The sequence below is a fragment of the Panthera uncia genome (assembly GCF_023721935.1).
Source record: "Panthera uncia isolate 11264 chromosome A1 unlocalized genomic scaffold, Puncia_PCG_1.0 HiC_scaffold_17, whole genome shotgun sequence".
Classification (NCBI taxonomy): Eukaryota; Metazoa; Chordata; class Mammalia; order Carnivora; family Felidae; genus Panthera; species Panthera uncia.
In genome coordinates, this window is record NW_026057577.1 from 85115563 (window position 1) to 85135843 (window position 20281).

Sequence of the window (20281 nt, forward strand, 5' to 3'; positions counted from 1 at the left end):
AATGCTTTTACAAACAGTGCTGTAGGATAATGACTGTCAGAATTTCTCACAGCTGTCTTCTTCACATTCTTCAACATGCAAATGGATAATTTTTAAAATTTTTCATTCAGCAGGTCAACTAACCTAGTTAGTTCAGCATAGTGAGGTAGTCAGTATGGACTCTGAAGCCAGACTGCCTAGGTTAAGTCCCAGATGTACTGTTTACTAAATATATTTCCTTGGACAAATAAACTCTTCATGTTTCAGTTTTCTCATCTGTAAATTGAGGATTATATGAATAACTAGGTAGAGTCTCGTTGTAATGATTAATGAATTAGCCTAGAATAATACCTGACATATAGTAAGAGCTCAATAAATGTTAATTAACTATTATCATCCTTTATGACCCATCAAGGCAAAATGATTCCCAAAATTGGAATTTCAACAGGGATCAAGCAAAAATTCTGTGCATTTAAATAAATTAATTTTTATCACCTTCCCTCATGTTTTTCCAGCTCAAAATTGTCTCATCTAGAGACTATGCTGCCACTATACTGTACACCCAAAACAAACATAACACTATGTTAACTAAGTGGAATTAAAAACTTATAAGCAAACAAGCAAATAAATAAAATGGAGTCTCTGTTGCAAAAATTTGTGTTTCAGATAAGGATTAGTCAGGCACCTGAGCATATTCAGATCTGCCTACAGCACAACACCCATTGGGAGGCATAACTGAACTGCCATAACAAAAATCGTAGACTGAGAGTCTTAAAGATGGGAAATTTATTTCTTTTCTAGCCAAATCCTTGGCTAGGATTTCCAAGATCAAGGTGCCAGCTGATTCTGTTTATGGTGAGGGCTCTTTTCCTGGGTTTTAGATGGCTGCTTTCTTACTGTGTCCTCACATAGTAGAGAGAGTGAGCTCTCTGGTGTCTTTTCTTACAAGGACACAAATTCAAACATATCAGGCCCCACCATCGTTATTTCATCTCCGCATACAGTCACATTGTGGGCTATAGTTTCAAGATACGAATTTTGGGGGACACAGTTAAGTCCACAGTAGCAAATGTTAAATGTATAATTGGTATTTATAAGCATACGTAGAAATTTCTACTCAATCAACTAAAAGGCAGCACTTCAATCACTGGCCAGAGACCTCACTCTAGACTTATTATACATCTGATTCTATGAAAAGCTTGTGTGACACAAAATCACAGAATGAAAATGGAACATGCTAAATAGTCATTCTTCTAGATTCTTTAAGTTCTGCTCCCATATCAGATGAGATCACCAGGAAATTATCTTCAAGGAAATTATTATTTTAGTGTCCTATAACATTGCCTTTATAAAACTATGATTTGAGGTTTTTTCCTATTAAAGCCTTGATAACACGATTTGACTTATTAGTAAAAAGACTATTTATATATTATATATACCATTTAAAATATTTTCCACTGTCATTTATATCTTTATATATAAATAAAACAGCATCCCCAGGATATAAAGTGTACATAGTACTAAGTGTTAGGAAAAAAAATCCCTCCTCACTGATGTTTTCTCACTATAATATTAACAACTACATTAACAACCATAACAACTATTAACCTTTATTGAACCTTTCCTATGCACAATGTACTATGCCACGCATTTATATGTTTCTATATTTTTTCTTATAAAAAGCGTTATGATATGAATAGTAGTCTTATCATAATTATCGAGTAATCATTCAGAAAAATTAATCTGATGTAGGATTCCAAGATACAAATTACAGAATTAAAATACAAATCTGTGTGACTTCTGACCAGTTCTCTCACTCTAAACAAAAAATTTACTTACTTGAAGGATAAAAGTATGGGAAAAAATCATTTTTAATTAAATACAGCAACAGCTCCAGGTTAAGTCACTTTCCAAAAAAGACAAACCTATTTTCCCCAGTAATCATTTGACAATGCCTGCACAGATTATACTACTTTTGGAGTTTTTTCTTCTGTGGTCTTACAAAACTGGCGATCATTATCAATGATACAGGACAACCCAGACAAAATCATTTTCCTCATGTGGAAAAATCAATCAGTGATGCTGTAAGAATCAAGGTATAATGAATCACATCAACACAGTTTTTAAAACCTATCATTTGATGTTAAAAATAGTTGACTAGGCATTTGTACCATCATGTAAAGCAAAGGAACATATGGTAATGACTGATACAGAAAAGCCAAAAATCCTGTATGAACATGAGGAGGAGATCAAATGTTTATTTCCAGAGGGTGTACATTCTCTGGTTCTGACAAAGATGAAGAAAATTTGGGGTGCCTGGGTGGCTCAATCAGTTAAGCATCTGACTTCAGCTCAGGTCACGACCTTGTGGTTTGTGGGTTCGAGCCCCACATCGGGACTCTGTGCTGACAGTATGGAGCCTGGAGCCTGCTTCGGATTCTGTGTCTGCCTCTCTCCCTGCCCCTCTCCCACTCAACCTCTGTCTCTCTCTGTCTCTCAAAAATGAATAAACGTTTAAAAAAAGTTAAAAATAGAACTACCATACAATCCAATAATTGCAATACTGGGTATTTACCCAAAAAATATAAAAACACTAATTCAAAGGGTTACATGCTATGTTTATAGCAGCATTATTTGCAATAGCCAAATTATGGAAGCAGCCAAATGTCCATCAATAGATGAATGGATAAAGAATATGTGGTATATATACATATTATTCCTATTCCGTCATAAAAAAGAATGAAATGCTACCATTTGCAATGACATGGATGGAGCTAGAGTGTATAATGCTAAGTGAAATAAGTCAGAGGAAGACAAATAGCATATGATTTTACTCATGTGGAATTTAAGAAACAAACAAAACAAAACACAAAAAAACGAGCAAAGGAAAAAGGGAGAGAGAGAAAAAAAACCCACAAAACAGACTCTCAGTATAGAGATCAAACTGATGGTTACCAGAAGGGAGATTGTTGTGAGGGTGAATTAAATAGGTGATGGAGATTAAGGGGCACACTTGTCATAAGCGCTGGGTGATGTATGGAATTGTTGAATCATTATATTATATACTTGAAACTAATAAAACACTATATTGTAAAAATATAAAATAAAATAAAATATAAAATACTTATTGCTATATGCAGATGGAGACATTTAAGAAGTGCTTCTCAACAAGTTGAGAAATAATTTACTTACAATTATCTGAAATTTTTGAAGAGAAATAGTCCAAAAGACCTAAAATACTTGCTTCCTTCAATTTAGGTGGTTCTTCTGATTTATCCATGAGTAAAATGTCTTTTTGTGATCTTGTACAGACACAGAAACCAATAAAAGCAGTTTTTCGCAAATTAGAAGTGGCTGCATACAAGCAAATTTCTGCAAGAATTGTTGTGTATATGTAGACAACATTCCAGGCCCAGGAAACATCATCTACCTTGCAGCTTTCTTCCTAAAATAAGAAAATAGTTATTAGATAATCAAGATATGCTCTGTCATAATTAAAACTACATACTGTACTCATGGTAGGAAATATCTTCAAATTTTATAGAGCTGTTAAAGACCATCACCAACTAATATTTCTAAAATGTACTCAATTAAAAAACAGGTTTTCTGTGGGTAGATTGCATAAAATCTACTTCAAGGAATAAAAACTACAAATATCTAAAAAGTTTATAAAGAACAACTTTTCAATTTCCTTGGTAATCAATAGAATGTAAATTAATCCCCTGAGATAGCATTTTCCATATCATATTATAAAAGAATATTTTTTTATATAAAGCTCAGTTCTTATGTGTGGCACTTTATACATTTTTCATAGGAAAGCAAGACAGTTATATCTTCTGGAGAGGAATTTGAACATCTTTTCTGAGATTATTAAAAGAAAGTTCATAGTCTATCACTCAGTAATTTATGAATCTATTCTGAAGAAATAGTCATAAACACAGATAAAGATTTTATTCATGAGATTTACCAGTTCAATATTGTTTGCAATTAACTGTGAATAATTAGAAACAAACTCACTGTTCAACAATGAAGAAATTGTTATCTCATGCAGACTAAAATGTAAGTTTTAACAATATGTAATTACAATAAAAAGTGTTTTTTGTAATATACTTTAAATTTTCTAAAAAAGGAAACTAAACCATGTATGACTGTATGTTCTCAAGTTTGTTAATACAATTTAAAGTTCCTCTCATGTAAGGAAGCCTGGGTGGCTCAGTCAGTTGAGTGTCTGACTCTTGATTTCGGCGCAGGTCATGATCTCACAGTCATGAGATCAAACCCAGTATTGGGCTCTGCACTGAGCGTGGAGTCTACCTGAGATTCTTTTTCTCTCCCCACTCTCTCGCCTCTCCCCCATGTTCTCTCTCTCTCTCAAAATAAATACATAAAAATTAAAAAAAAATAAAGTCCCTCCCGTGTGTGTGTGTGTGTGTGTGTGTGTGTGTGTAATCTATTTCCATACCTCTACATCTTTAACTATACCCATCTGTCTACCTATCCATACTGGGATATATGGTAAATGTGCATTTACTTTTATATTTAATTAAAAATTTTGTTAAAAAGTTATGCTCATTATAACCCCTAATATTATATTCAATTTAAATAGTGGCAAAAATAAAATTTGTTTTTCTTCAGGTCTTTTAGCACACGTAAATTAACAACATACTGTTACCTGATTTTGAAAAGACATAATGCTTAAAAGAAAATCTCTCATTAATTCCATTAAAGCTTTCAAGCAGGCCATGTTTAATTTGGCAGCCTCCCCAAGGACCAGCAAAGCCAGTGTTGAATCCAACCTAGGAATTTTGTGAACAAAACAACAAAGACCTTAATTAAAATAATAATAAACAATTTTTTAATGAAGAGAGTAATTGGCCAGAGATAATGAGTATCCCAGGTTATCAGATACATTTACTTTTAATAAAGGCCAGTATTGGTTGACACTAGTCATGATTAAAGTCTATAGGAAAGAGCCACATTTTGAAAGATATTCACATTCAGAGGAGTGTTATGTCAAAAATCTGAGAGTAATAAATACTACAAAATATCAAATTTCTTCATAGATCCTGCATAACAAGCAATCAAGAGGTCTGATTCTAGAGTATCCCCAAAGTGTCATAATAGATTCTGATTTTTAACTTTTTACACCTGATTCCAAGAGGTGAATTTAAAGAGTGTTTTCCTCTAAAACAAAAAGAGAACAAATTTAAAAATGGTCTTCCTAAACACTCCAACAGTTCAGATTATTTGATTTTACAAAAAGTATAATTTCTCAAAATCTATATTTCAGTTTAATTAGAAGACTATCAAGATTTATCTTTAAAATATTATATAATAACTAAAAAGTCACACAACAATTTATTAGTTATAAATGTACACATACTTGATAGGTTCAGGAAATTATACATTTGGTGCTATTTTTACCCAGTTGAAAAAGATATAGTTGGAAAGAGAACTGGTAAAAATGAAAATGTGAAATTGACTCTACCTAGAGCTGCATATTGTCTTGATTTCTAAGCCACTGATAAATTAAAGAGTTAGTATATTTTACAATTACATTTGACTTTCACAACTGTGATATTTCAGGCCAGTATGTCAAGTTCATCATCATTATCAAAAGGAAACACCTCTAATCGTGGGCGAAAAGACAATTCTTTATATTTGAATAGAGCTTTACAGATCTCAGTGTGCTTTCACATAAATTATCTCAGTGAACCCCACTTTTTGACACATTCAAGATCTTTTTGAAAGCTTTTCTTTTAAGTATTAGAAAATTGACACATAAATAGATCTGGAGATTTACCCAAGTTCCTGTTTTAAGCTAGGTTAATGATAACTACAGTCTTCTTTCACTTATGGGTAATTCCTCTATTGCTGTTCCAAACCATTATTAAAGCACACAGAAATTAGACATTGTGGTGATCATTTGACAACATACACAAACACTGAAGCATTATGTTGTACACCTGACACTAATACATTATATGTCAATTTTACCTCAATGAAAAATTTAACCTTAGTATGACAATGCTGCCTACCTAATATTGTCTGTTCCTTCTTTTCAGAACTAAACCTCAGTTTTGTTCAAGATGGCAAAATGCTCAGTTAACACTGCTCCTCAAAATGGAAATATTCTATAATCGTGATTGTGAATGCACAGGTGTATGTATTTGATCAAAGGCCATAGATCTGTATACATAAAATGTGTGAGTGTTACTGTATGTAAATTATATTTTAATAAATTTTGACTAAAATATGAATCCCCACATTCTCTTGAAGCTTGGAATAGCCATAAATGTAGATTTAAGGCTAAATGAGATACAAATGGAAGTGTATTATGAAAGGCTTCCATGTAAGCTATTATTTTTCTGATGAAGAAAAAGATTAGGGGCACCTGGGTGGCTCAGTCAGTTTGGGCATCTGACTTCAGCTCAGGTCATGATCTCACAGCTTATGGGTTCGAGCCCCGCATTGGGCTCTGTGCTGACAGCTCTGAGCCTGGAGCCTGCTTTGGATTCTGTGTCCCCTGCTCTTCTGCCCCTCCCCTGCTCTCTGTCTCTCTCTCCTTCAAAAATAAATAAACATTAAAAATTTTTTAAAAGAAGAAGAAGAAGATTAAATTTAGATAACAGGTGATTTTTTTTTTTCTCCTTTGCTCATCCTTTCCCTCCTGCTTGGAATACATACATGACACCAGAAGGTTGAGCAGCTGTCTTGCAACAATGAGGATGAAAGTCCAATACAAACAATGGAAGAAAAGGAAGCTAGAAGGAGCTTGATTTTCTTAAGTATCTGCATATTAATGGTGTACTGCTTGTTATGTGCAGTAATCAAAGCTCTATTTAGTAATGCAATTGTAGTTAGGTTACTGTTAACATGCAGAAGAACTGAATCCTAACTGATAGACTCAACACGATGTTTACAAGCATGAACTTGGAGTCGGAAAAATTATAGATGGAATCTTATCTCTACCACTAATTAGGTATATGACATAGGGCAATTTGCATACTCTCCTTTAGTCTTAGGGAGGGATCTCCTCATCTATAAATAAAAATAGATAGCAAAACCTACATTTCGGAGACTATTGTGAAATTTAAATAAAATACTCTATGTAAAATGGCTAGGTTCGAAATGCTGACCTAAATCGAATTACAAAAAGACTATTCCTTCAAAGTCAAAGGATATGAGTTTGATACCTTTTCTCTGTGAAGTCCTAGAGTGACTAACGCCCAGATGCCCTCTGAGGTGAACGACCAGTGAGTCATTCTCAGAGTACTCCTCACCCCACTTCACAAAAAGGTCAAGCAAAGCATAATCACAGAGTTGACAAAATGTCTTTGTCCCTGAACATACCTCACAGTCCCAATATTTTGGTTTGTCTGCTCTCTTTGAAGTCTGGAAAATCATAACTAACCTAGGGCACTCACTAAAATATGGACGAAAAAAGATCCATCAGTGTCAGCCACCTATGGTAGAAAAATGCTTCAACACAAGCACACTATTTTCAATAAATGCTGATTGCAAAATTTTCTGTAAGTGAAAATGTCTCCGCCAAAAATGGGATAGAAACACCAATACTTACTTGCAAATAGGGAGTTTGTTAAAAATCAAAACTGAAAATCAATGTACATTGAATTCAAGGTTGATTAGGTCAGAAATTTTGCCTTAGCTTCTTTATGAACTCACCAGGTCTCAATTATTAGTAGAATAACTTGGTTTTACAATGCTGTGAAATTAAACATGTATAAAGTAATTTATAAATATTATAGATTTCCCCCTAATTTTATAAATAAAGAAACTGATGCAGAGGTTTACTGGCTTGTCTAAAATAAGTTACTTGATTCATTTTACTTTTTAATTTTTTTCACTTTTTTTTACTGTTTTACTAACTTTTGAGACAGAGAGAGACAGTATGAGTGGGAGATGGGCAAAGAGAGAGGGAGACACGGAATCCAAAGCTGGCTCCAGGCTCTGAGCTGTCAGCACAGAGCCCAACATGGGCCTCGAACTCGTGAACTGCAAGATCATGGCCGAGGTCGGATGCTTAACCGACTGAGCCACTCAGGCGCCCCAATTTTTTTTCACTTTTTTTTTTTTTAACATTTTTTTTTAACGTTTATTTGTTTTTTGAGACAGAGAGAGACAGAGCATGAACGGCGGAGGGACAGAGAGAGAGGGAGACACAGAATCAGAAGCAGGCTCCAGGCTCTGAGCCATCAGCCCAGAGCCTGACGCGGGGCTCGAACTCACGGACCGTGAGATTGTGACCTGAGCTGAAGTCGGAGGCTTAACCGACTGAGCCACCCAGGTGCCCCACACTTTTAAAATTAATGTGAATCACTGTATACAGGGAAGTAGTACCAGATCTGGCCTGAACTTCAGCTAGCCTTACTCCAGCCCAGCATCCCTTCTACACTAATATAGATCAGCTAAAATATAATAAACAAATATAGATAGGTAAATAGATAGATAGATGATAAATAAATCAGCTAAAATACAATAACAGGAGGCTTTGTAAAAAGCTACCTAGCTATTTACATACAACCTTATAAAAAGGTTAGGAACATCAGCATTCAAGACAGTTTTCCTAGATTCTCCTTACTCCTTTATATCGATTTCTTCAGTGATCAAACTGCACTTTTAAAAGATGGAATTAAAATGTCTCCAAGTCATGGGGTGCCTTGGAGGCTCAGTCAGTTAAGTGTCTGACTCTTGGTTTCAGCTCAGGTCATGATCTCATGGTTGGTGAGACTGAGACCCGCATCAGGCTCTGTACTGACAGGGAGGAGCCTGCTGGAATTCTCCTTCTCTGTCTGCCCATTCTCCGCTCGCATGCTCTCTTTCTCTGTCTCTCAAAATAAACAAATAAACATTTAAAAAAATAAAATGTCTCCAAGTCACGACCCTTACACAGGGCTCTTTCAACCTTTAAATAGATACCTAGGAAAACACTGACAACGTCAAAAATCCACATGACCCTAAAAATGAAAGACTAAGAGTTAAAGAAAAGTCACCAAGAGCAGCAACTTTATAGGGAATTTCCACAAACCATAAAATTGATGGAGCTGGATTAGGAATAGCAATAAGGAGTGCACACATGCTGCTTCATGAAACATAGCAGCCTTGGTTCCTCAAAGAAAGTTAAAAGGAATAAAAGGGGAAAAAAGACATCTCTACCATCCACAGTGTTTGTCATAGTTCAGAAAAAGTAAAGCCAGTCCCTTACTTTGGAAGTACTGTTTTTTGGGTTTTTTTTTTTTTTTTTTTTAAGGAGCCAGAGTATTATTTCTGTGCTTCATCAGCATTTCTCTATACTTACTCAGAGATGGAAATTTCTAGATGCCAAGACGGGTAGAAAACCATGCTCGTGACAATATGTGTGTAGGAAAGAGGAGGGAATGTGTGTGGGGGTGGGGAGCAGGAGAGAGGAGGAACACTATGCCAGGAACACTGGAGGGCGTTTTCTCCCCAAAAGTAAAACATCAAAGAGGAAGAGGAACACAGGAAGGTCCCTGATGATAGTGCACATTGAGCGTTGTAGCATCTAACATCTCTGCTATGGATCCTGTGAAGACAAACCTCTTCATTTAAAATAACAAATTTTGTAGATTTCTCCTAGATAATAAGGTAGGTAAAAATAGAAAAGAGAAGGGGATCCTATGTGAGACTGATGAAAAATATATTAAAGCAAGGGATTAAGAGAAGACCAGTCCAAATACTCAGAGAGGATCACATCTCTGAAAATGATTTCTTAGAGGGACCAGAAGTTATTTTTATGACTCTTAAGTATCTTTAATAAAGCCAAGGAAGAAGAAAAGACCATGAAAAGCCTTGATACTGAGATGAAAGGTAATAGAGTAAGAAAGCAAGAGATTGCAAAGAAATTAAAATACAAATGTAAAATTCAAATCCATGATGAGGAAGTTAACTGTAAAAGTTGGTTGGAAGGAGAAAAGTTGGAAAATTCTTACATAATTTAGAGGAAGTCAACTGCATTTAAAGCTGGCAAATTGAGACCCAGTAGTATCTAATTCCCACTGAAACAACCAAAGAAACAAAATCTACGCGGGGAAATCTGTAGTACTACAGAAAGGAAAAAAAATAAAGGAACTTTAAAGATTTTAAAGTTATGAAGAAAATGGAATCCAGATGAAGGAAAACATTTCCAATGCCAAGAAGCCAAAAATTAAATCTAAAATTTAGTGAGGCATATATGGGTTTTCCACTCTAACATAATGCATAATCTAAGCACAGGCAGGAGCTGTGCGTTGAGCATGTGAACAATGAATAATCAATGGAAGGCCTTCAAGACATATAGACCTGTCACCACAGCATTTGTGCAAAGCTTCACATAGCAGGACTTTTCTCTAAGTGAAATGAAGGATTCGCCTTTACACCTTCGTAAGATGGCCAGGGAAATAAGAGAGGATGCCTTTTATATCCTGGCTACCCAATCACAAAGATGTACCTAAAAGTTCTGGATTGAAAATAAAAAGGATAAAAGAAGCAGACTGGCTTTGAACATCTAATCACAGCTATAAGTTAGGAAATGGCATAGCAACATTTAGTGATTTAAAGTGAGAATTAGGAAAAAACAAAACAAAACAAAACTGTGAGCACAGAAGTCTATTTCCAGACAAAATGTATGTTCCACTTTTTAGGGGGAAATGAATGGTAACAAATGTTATAATCAACCTAGAGTTGTATACAATCAAAGGCTCACCTAATGCAAGAGATATAACCTATGTTCCTACCTAGAATATACTCAAACCAACCAAATATTTATTTATTTAAATATTTATTTATTTATTTATTTATTTATTTAAATATTATTTAACAGCTTAAGAAGGAGAAATTGTAGTGGTAAGTGGCTGATAGTGGGTGGGAAAAATAAAGTGTAATAAGTCAAAATAATATCATAAATATCACCTTAAAATTAAATACAGATATAAAACTCATTCTATAAGAAGGGACTAGAACATTTTAAAGAGTGACTTAGCCTTAGTGTTATCAGAAACTCCAGATTATATTAACAGCCTAGGAAGGTAGGGTTAAAGTAAATAAATTCGTCTCAATCTTCACTGCACATGGAGAAGAGGGCAATCAGGATTTCATTCTTGGTTTTGACCATTTACAAAAACTAATTTGAAGAATGCGTGTCTCTTGCCATTGTCTGATTTTTGATACTTCTTAGAAAAGATGGACATGTAAATCTAGTCTTTAGCATGTCTGCTAAAAGAGTTCTTTCTCCTGCTTACAGAGCTTCATTCTCAGAGCTCCAGGACGACAGTGGGAAAGAATGAAGGGCTGGTGTGTTAGACAAGCCAGGAATGCAGCTTCACCAGAGAAGGCAAAGGCAGGTGGGTCACTGACTGTCAACCCCCTCTAGTCCTATCAGGCACTTCTTCACCTGTTTGGTTCACTGGTGGTAATTAATCCCAGCAGCGGGATCTTTCAGTCTTTGTTTTTCCTCTTCTTGTTTTTTTCTAATCATGGCAAGTTATAAGACCCTGATGCGACCCTGTGACCTATAAAGATGGTTGTTGTTAAATAATTTTAAGCCGGAGAGTGGTCTAATCACATTTAGGTTGTAGCGCTGGCAGCAGAGTATGACAAATTATTGATGGGAAAACTTAAGGCAAAGAGACCAGTTAAAAAGCTACAAGAGTCATGAGACAATATGGGCCTAAACCAAGGTTGTGACAGAGCAGGTAGAGAGCAGAACAGTTCTGAAATGTAGCAGTTAGGGTGTCTAATTTGGTTAAGTTGAGGAGAGGACATGTGTCACGTATTAAGATCAAAATTCAGCGGGCAGGAGCCTCTCTAGGAAAAAAATAATTCCGATCTAAACTAGTAGGGCATGAAGCATTAGGGGAGAATCAAAGTATAAAAAAGTGTTCTCATTACTTATTTAAATCTCTTAAAACCTCTCTGAGATGGCTACTGTCTCTATTTATCTGTTATCCAGACTCTGTTCATAGGGGTTAAATGACTCATTCAAAATTAGACAGGTAGCAAGAGACAGGATTAAAACTCAGGTCTTCTGATTTGAGGTTGAATGTTTTCTTACTGCACCATAACTTAGCAAAACATAATTACACATATACCCTTGATGTATACTAAATGGTTAAACTTAGCCCAGAGGATCAAAGGATAAATTTAAAAATCCAGGAAATGAATTTGAAGAGTGAGGACCTACACTGCCGTCTCAGCTCATAAAGAAGGCAGAGGACTATCGACAAAAACTTCTTTGAATGGTTTGGGTCAGACTGTCCCATGAACATTATAATTGCTGGGGTTCAGGAGATAGGCAATGGGGATATCAGTGATCTCGACAGAAATAAAGGCCTTACAGCCTATACAAAGCAGTTGATTTTGTCTGATTCATTTCAATGCAAACACAAATACCATACCTCTGGAAAACACTTGCCCTATCTATATAATTTTAAATTGTCAAGCTTTTTTGGAATACATTCATGGAGTGCATTAAATCAGCTATTTTGCTTTGGGAGATATAATTTTATATGTTATACTGCTCCACTGAAATGCCATACTGCATTTCTCAGCAGTCTTCATTGGCTAATAATTCAATTATAAACACAATTCATTATTTTCATGTTAGATTAGAAAGCCTTTTGCACTGGCTTGAGCTATCTTCCCAGAGCAAATGGGGCAGTTTATAAAAGGCCAAACCGCAGGGTGGAGCATTGAGAGTATAAAGCATCATATAAAATTTAACCACATTAAATGGAAATCTGCCTTACAGCAAACTGCTTATCTGCAGCTCAGGGCAGCTCAACCTCCCAGTTAAAGGCTGCTGCATGACAGCTAGGAGGGGTTCATGTAGTCTCTTTTTCTCTGCTTCTTCACCCTGTTTTATAATTTATTGTCTTTAGTGCATTTCTTCACCTTGTTTTTTTTTCTTTTTTTTTCCCTGTCCCTTAGTGAGCAGAGAGGTTGCTCTAATTCTGTGATGCCTTCCCTGAGTCTTTTCATGGATTCCAGGCCTGCTCTTTTTTAGGCTCAGCCGAAACCACTTGTGTCAATTTCTTTCCTTTTCTACTGTATGATCTTTATAAAGGGGGCTATAAGAAGCAAGGCAGGGATCTACAATGATGAATCATTTACTGATGGATAGCATCAGAAATGGGCAGATGAGAACCACTCACTTGTATGGGCACAAGAAATTTTTGCCACTATTAATCAAATTTCTTCTGATCATTCAGTTGAATGGTCTCCTTTCTGCATTTTAAATCCCTGAACATTGATTCACCATTATGGTGACTTTACTGATATGTGCAGCAAACAAAATTTTTCAGGTTACTCCTCTTAATAGTCACTTGGCATTGAATTTCAAGTGCGAAACCAAATTTATCTTCCACCAAGTGTCAAAATTCCAAGGCTACCTGGTCCAGCAAATCATGACAATGTCTTAATTTACTATCAAGGCCTGATGCCTCAATATTTCTATTTCATTCTAAATACATTGTTCATTTTCTTAATTTTTTACATGTAACCAATCTTAGGAGTATGTAAGACAAATACTCAATTTTCCCTAGAAATGGAAGGCACTTCTGCTTTGATTTTGATAATTACATCACAGTTTGTTTTGTCTTATCTGGAATAATGACCTCTTGATAGCTTTGTAGGCTATTACATAAATAAATATGTTATAAGAAGAAAAATTAATTCTTTAATATTTGCCATAATGAGTGTTATCATCACAACAGAAAATTTGACTAACAGAAGTTAATCAAACTGCTAACTAACTTAAAAATTAATCTTTTAGGGTCTCAGAGCCTAGAGCCTGCTTCAGATTCTCTCTCTCCCTCTCTCTCTGCCCCTCCCCCACATGTGCTCTGTGTCTCTCAAAAATAAATAAATATTAAAAAATAAAAAATTAATATTTTAATGTAAATGGACTATTGTTTACTAGAGTCATCACTTTAAAAAAAAACATTGAAACCTCTTTTAAAAAACCAGTAAATATAAGAAATAGAATCAAAATTATTTGCCAGTGTTTTTTAAAGCAGTTATCTTTTCCTTTTGATTTTAAGCAGTTACTATGTTTAGCATTTTTTTCAATTTACCCCTCTGGTCATTCCTCATTGTCTAAACACTGCCATCCCCTCCTTCACTTGATCTTCACCATGTCTTCCCAGAGAAGTCAGGACAAGCATCTTCAGTGACAAGATGCTTCAGAACAGTTATCTCCTTCCTCGTGCAGTCAGAACAAAGCGTGCTATACTGGGGCCCTAAAAATGTCATTCCAGTCACTAGTAAGTTTAATAAACATGGCCTTGCTTTCTCCATCTGTAAAGTAAGAATCGTTCTGTATGCTCTCCAATGCCCCCAAATCTGTAAAATACTAAGTATAAAAAAATAACTACCAAGGTTCGTGGGTGACTCGGTCAGTTGAGTGTCTGACTCGCCATTTTGGCTTGAGACGTGATCTTGTAGTTTGTAGGTTCGGCCGGGGTGGGACTCTGCACTGGCAGTGTGGAGTATGCTTAGGATTCTCCCTCTCTCCCACTCTCTGCCCCTCCCCAACAAAATAAATTAATAAACTCAGGAAAAAACTATCTTAAAGACTGTTAAATAACAAAATGCAAGCAAGTAAATTTGAAGGTCTAATTGGCTTATTAAATGATTCATGAATCATGAAGCACCCCATCTAGCAAGTAGAGGGGAGCTTCAAGGAGTTAGAAGTTTATAGAAGGAGGGTCATTATTAGCAAAAGAAAAAGATGGCATTCTAGGGAGAAAAGCACGGTGTCTTATTATGCTAATTATCTCATGTTTTTAGGGGAATGGAGAGGGCCCAAGTAGCAGACTCAATGGTGCAGATTGAAAAATTCCTAGCTGACCTTTTTAAGACTACATTTCCAGGAGCAGTTAAAACTTCACTTAGATTATGTATTATGCACCAGTTTGGGAACTCAGTCTAAGTGTACCATTTGGGGCCCGTGGTGTGTTTGTTTGTTTAACAAGACAAATCATAAACAAATTAAATCAATGTTGATGCAGTACAGTAAAACTGAAAATTGGGTAAAGAAACAATTCCCTGACTTTAGAATTAGCTACTCTTAACTAGCCACTTTTATTATCTCAATATTTATTTAAACTTGCTTATTTGGTAATTATTAGAATACCATATATATAGAATACCATACTTATTTGGTAATTATTAGAGTCTTCCAAGAGCTAACGTAGTTCTAGCCCCTTTTGAAAACTAAAGTGTGTGTTTGAATCCCTAACAATTTATTTCCTATAGTAAGAGTGGTCTGAAAAAAATCACCATGGCTTTCAGCATAACCTACTTTACACCAGTGAGAATCTCTAATTTTTGTTGTATTTATCAGCTCTATATTAATATATACTTATTGAATACTTACATTCTATTACATTGTAATTTTCCTATTTAAAGATATTATCCTTAGGTTTAAAACATGAAGGAATCACAATCTTTGTTAACTGCAATACTGAATAGATTTCTCCCATTACAGGACAAAACAGAACAAGTTCTTGATGAAATGTCTTCTGCACTAGGCTATTTCTAGGAAATTAAACAAAATCTAAGCCATCCTCCAGAAATCTTTACTTGATCTAGGATCCTAGAAACTTCCAAATGAAACTAGGAAAACACCTTTCCTTCACAAGGAATCCTCCAGATTCTTATAATTTACATATACAAAGACCTTTGGTATAGAGCTGGCAGCCAGAGACATAAAAACAGGAACTAATTTTAAGAAAAATATATGACGATTGAATTTGCAACTTGTTACGGCATGACATTTATTATTATTATTATTATTATTATTATTATTACTATTACTATTATTCCAATAGCAATGGAAGAGGAATTCAAAACTCTGTCCTCAAATATTGAAAAGGGAAATCTCTGATCACTTGTCTCAGAAATACTCCTTTAAAATTCTTCTTTCTTCCATTGAACCCATGTCCTCTTTGGTAGTAATTTATGACTTCTTTTTCCTTCTCAAATTAATATATGTACAGGAGGAAATTAACACTTATCAGTCAAGATTTATTTTTGTTAAACTTTACAAGTAAGGCATAAAGAAACAGAATTTCAGTATATTTCCTCCAAGAAAAATAAACTGTGCCTCACTGCTGTTGTTTAACAACTCAAAAAATAAAGGATGTTTTAAATGTGGGGATGCACTCTTTATCAATAACAAATTTCATTTGATAAAGATAAATTATGTAATGCATGCATGCAGATTAGCAAAAAAAATGAAAGATAGGAACAATTTATTGATGAAATGAACTAATACAAAATATATAAATTGCCCTAGCATTTTGGAATAGAGATCATAAATTTTTTTCATAGTCAACTAAGGTGTGATTAACATTTAAGTACAAAGGCTATTTAACATTTAAACACAAAGGTTTCTCCATGAATTACTTTGGATTTATAGAATCCCTCTTACCAGCATTTCTTTTGAAGCTGCATTTTATGAAAGATGAGATGTTCAAGCACCTTATTCAACTGAGGACTATTCTTCTGAACACATGACCAGGCAGCCACACAGTGCCAGAGCAGGTGGTTAACTTCGTGTCCTCCCTGATTGACTTGCAAATGTTCCTAGAATTAAAATATAAAAATATATCTGGAAAAGAGTTATCTGACTTGAATAAACATGAAAATATACAAATGAAAACGCATTACTTTCTTAAACTTCATGTTACACAATACAGAGCAATTTACTAAAGTACAGTTTTATAAGTACATACAGTATGGAGAAGGAAAAATAATTTTCCCTCTACCCTTCCAGGTTCCTGGATGAGACCTCCCCACCCCTGTTAATAAAAAAAGATTCACATGAGAAAACCAAACGTAAATTTAAGAATGTGTATACATCCTGTACACACGGGAGACACCCAGGAATACTCTTCAAAATGGCCCAAGTCACCACTTCATATAACATCTCTAGCTAAAGACATAAAGGGGGGAGGGGCAGCTATGGAAGGTTAACAGGAAAAGTACAGTAAACAAGGGTAAGGTTGATATGCAGATTTGTCACTGCCTCTCCTCTGATAAGAGTTTCTATATATCTAGAGTCATCCTTGTCTTCCTGGTGCAGAGAGGGAGACACCTTACAAATGGAGATTTCTCTTAAAATGTACATATCTCTTACAAAAAGAGTAACTTTTACTCAGTTTTTACAGCTTCTCCTGTGTCTGCAATTTCTTAAAAATAACCAGCCTAAAATTATCCTTATGCTAAAGAAGCATATTTGGGGGCAATGAATTTTGTTTCCCTTCAATTGTTAACCTGAACCTAATGTCTTAATTGATTTTCACATGGGTCCCTTGTGTTCAGTGACATCAGTTTTACACTATGACAGAAATCCTATAATCTCTAAGGGACAATAATTAGACAAAACTGTGCTTCTTAGACCCTATATAATTTAGTTCTCCCTGACACCCAAGGAGAAGAGGACAGGAGAAAGTCTGAACAGTGTTCAAACAACAAATCAGGTTTTAAAATGTGGATTTCCACTAAGGGCCAAATATATGTGCCTAGTTAGACATGGTCAATGTCTGCTTAGTAACTATTTTAAAAGCCTACAAATTCAGGGGAAAAAAATGGACTCTTACCTGTTAGTTTTTTCTTAAAGTGCTTCCTAACAGTTTCATAGATTAATTGGTCTACTAGAGTAACTGGTACAAAGAAACCTGATTTTATTGTTAGACGTGATAAAATAGCACTCTCATTGAATTTTTGCCAACAATACTGTTTCAAATACGCATCTTGTGATGTGTACACAATATCACGTGATACTTCATTCTTTAATGTATGCCCCAAAGAAACACTTAAAAAGCCTCCAAAATGCTTTATAACTCTCATTTATTATACAAACAGTAATAAATCTACAATTGAAAGGTAACTTTCATGTTAAGTACTCTTAAATTGAAAGGCCAGAAGTTCATACACAAATTTTAAATGAAGATATTTTGAGTTTCTGGTAAACTGTTTAGTTAAGTCCCATAGATATGTATTGATCTACTTTATGTTGAGAACTCGGATGCTGGAGGTAAAAGTCATGAGTAAGATCATGCTTCTACATAAGGCTACTGACTGTGGGGAACAACAATTCAGAAAAGCAAATGAAAACAAGCCAATGTTTAGAATATTAGAATACTCCATGAAAAGCTTTATTTTAAAGTAATATAAGACATAAGACTGAGATGTACTGACTTCAGTAAATGCACAGAGTTTATCTAAGTAACTCAGTTTTCTGCCTTGCAGGAGAGCCTACCCCAAAATGGAAAATCTTATAAATGAAATTCTTTTCTCAAACTGCTCTGTCTCAGCCCGGATGCCTGACAGCCCTCCTGTTGCAAACTTATTCTGAATAAATATGTAAGTAGCTATGTGAAACTTGTGAATGGCTTGACTAATTAACGGTCAATACTTTGTGTTTTTTTAAAATCATGTACACCGCATACTTCCATAGACTATTCAGTTAAGTCAAAAATTATTGGTAACAAACTTATGCACTTATCACCAGAGACAATTCCCAAATGTCAAGATTAGACAATGAGAAAGATTTACGCTTTATTTTCAATTTTCTATGATACCATTTTCACTCATCCCTGAGAAAGAAAAAGCAGCCTCTGATGTCCAGAGCTGATTTGACAACAATATTCTTACAAGCTAGTCTGACGCTCACAGCCTGGTCATTTTGTTCTATTGCTAGATATAAACTCACAGAATATCAACCTCAGACAATATTATTCTGAGACCACGCTAAATGAATTTAAAAAAGAAAAAGGCTTGGTAATTTTTTTCTAAGCACAGACAAAACTCACTGTACCACTTACAAAATACCCAATCACAGATTTGCCCCTACTTTCTGACAGCATCAAATCTGCTTCTTTAGACCTTCCGCCCCGCCAAATCACCCAAAGTCCAAATTCTATAGTAGGTTTAATGTAACACCTTCCTACTGCCATATCCCCTAATTCCTTGAGTATGTGTTCTCTGCAACAAATAAGGAACACACTTAGCTTAATTGCAGGTGTCCCTGGTGGTCTTTGGCATAAGGGCATCCACATCATCAAGAGCAACTAAACCTGCCACACCCATGAATTTTCCAGATTAGTGAGGCTTATCACTTATCCTCATCCATTTTATATAGTTCAAGCATTTGCGTGGAAATCTTGCTAAAGTTTCATCCTTGCTCTTTTTCAAAAGAAGAAATATATTTTCCAAACTTGAATGAATTGATATAGTGATGATGATGAAGTGATTTAATACAATTACCATGTACATTATCAGTGCGGTAGCACAAGAGGGAGAAATGCTCTTGAAGGTATGAGGTAGTGTAGAGTTCTCTGCCTTTACACTAAATCAGTCCTATTCAAGGTGTGGCTGGCAGATAAGTGCCATCTGCAAACGGTTAACTACAGTACAGAAATAAAGGATACATATTTAGAAACACTTATAACAATCTGACAGTTAATTTTAAATATTTTCAGTCTAATAAAAAAATTAATGTTTCTCTTTTTATATCTTTTTTGTTTCATTTTCAGTAATTCATTATTAATGTAGTTTACAAAATTATCAGTCTGTGATAGTTTGGAATTTTTTTTTAAGTTGAGAGGGCCCTTTTTTTTAACACAGATTGTATGAGAAACACTGAGCAGTACATTAAATGACTCCCAGAGAACTTTTTCTTTTTACCCCCTTCCCTACCTCCCTCCTTCCTCTCTTCCTTCTTTCCTTTGTTTTCTTGGCTTTATGACTCCTTCCTATAGTTCTTTTGTCTCTTCCATAGTCTAAAGCTAGGCAGCTGGACCATGTTGGTTTGCAAACTGGACCCTGTACCCAGAGATCCAGCTGAGATTAAAGGAAGACATGGGCCGCTCTCTCAAGGCTGCATACTTAAAAATGGTTCCAGCTGTGGGAACAGTGAGCAGAACATAGATTCCAAGGACAGGGAAGGGGGTGAGGAGCCTCAGATTGCCCAGGGCCAGCTCGTGGGTCTACCAGTGGCCATATCCTCTTGATTATGTCCTCCAATAAGCTATCAGGTGCAGCTGTACAATACCTATTTTGAGAAGCTCACTCACAAAAGTGCTGTTAATCTACTGTTGGCTGAAATTTCAGATAACCACATCAGCTTGAATTTTATGCAAATTTGAGTACACAAGCTCTGAATGTCTGACCAGGCTCTCTTTTATAACAGAAATGAGCTTTGAAGGATAGGCTGTATTGTGGCTGGTTAGAGATAGCTTTTGGAGTTTCATCCTTGCTTTCAGTCATTTGGTGGATG

At 35.3% G+C, this 20281-nt stretch overlaps 1 protein-coding gene across 6 annotated transcripts in view; it reads right to left on the reverse strand.

Annotated features, from left to right (window-relative positions):
- Positions 1-20281, reverse strand: part of TMEM232 (transmembrane protein 232) — a 211669-nt gene that overhangs the window by 139454 nt on the left and 51934 nt on the right. For all 6 annotated transcript variants that reach the window (XM_049647699.1, XM_049647700.1, XM_049647703.1 and 3 more), the window contains 3 exons: positions 16430-16584; positions 4652-4775; positions 3172-3424 (listed from right to left, as the gene is read on the reverse strand). In XM_049647699.1, the coding sequence (XP_049503656.1) occupies positions 3172-3424; positions 4652-4775; positions 16430-16584 (532 nt within the window). The remainder of the gene's footprint in view (positions 1-3171; positions 3425-4651; positions 4776-16429; positions 16585-20281) is intronic.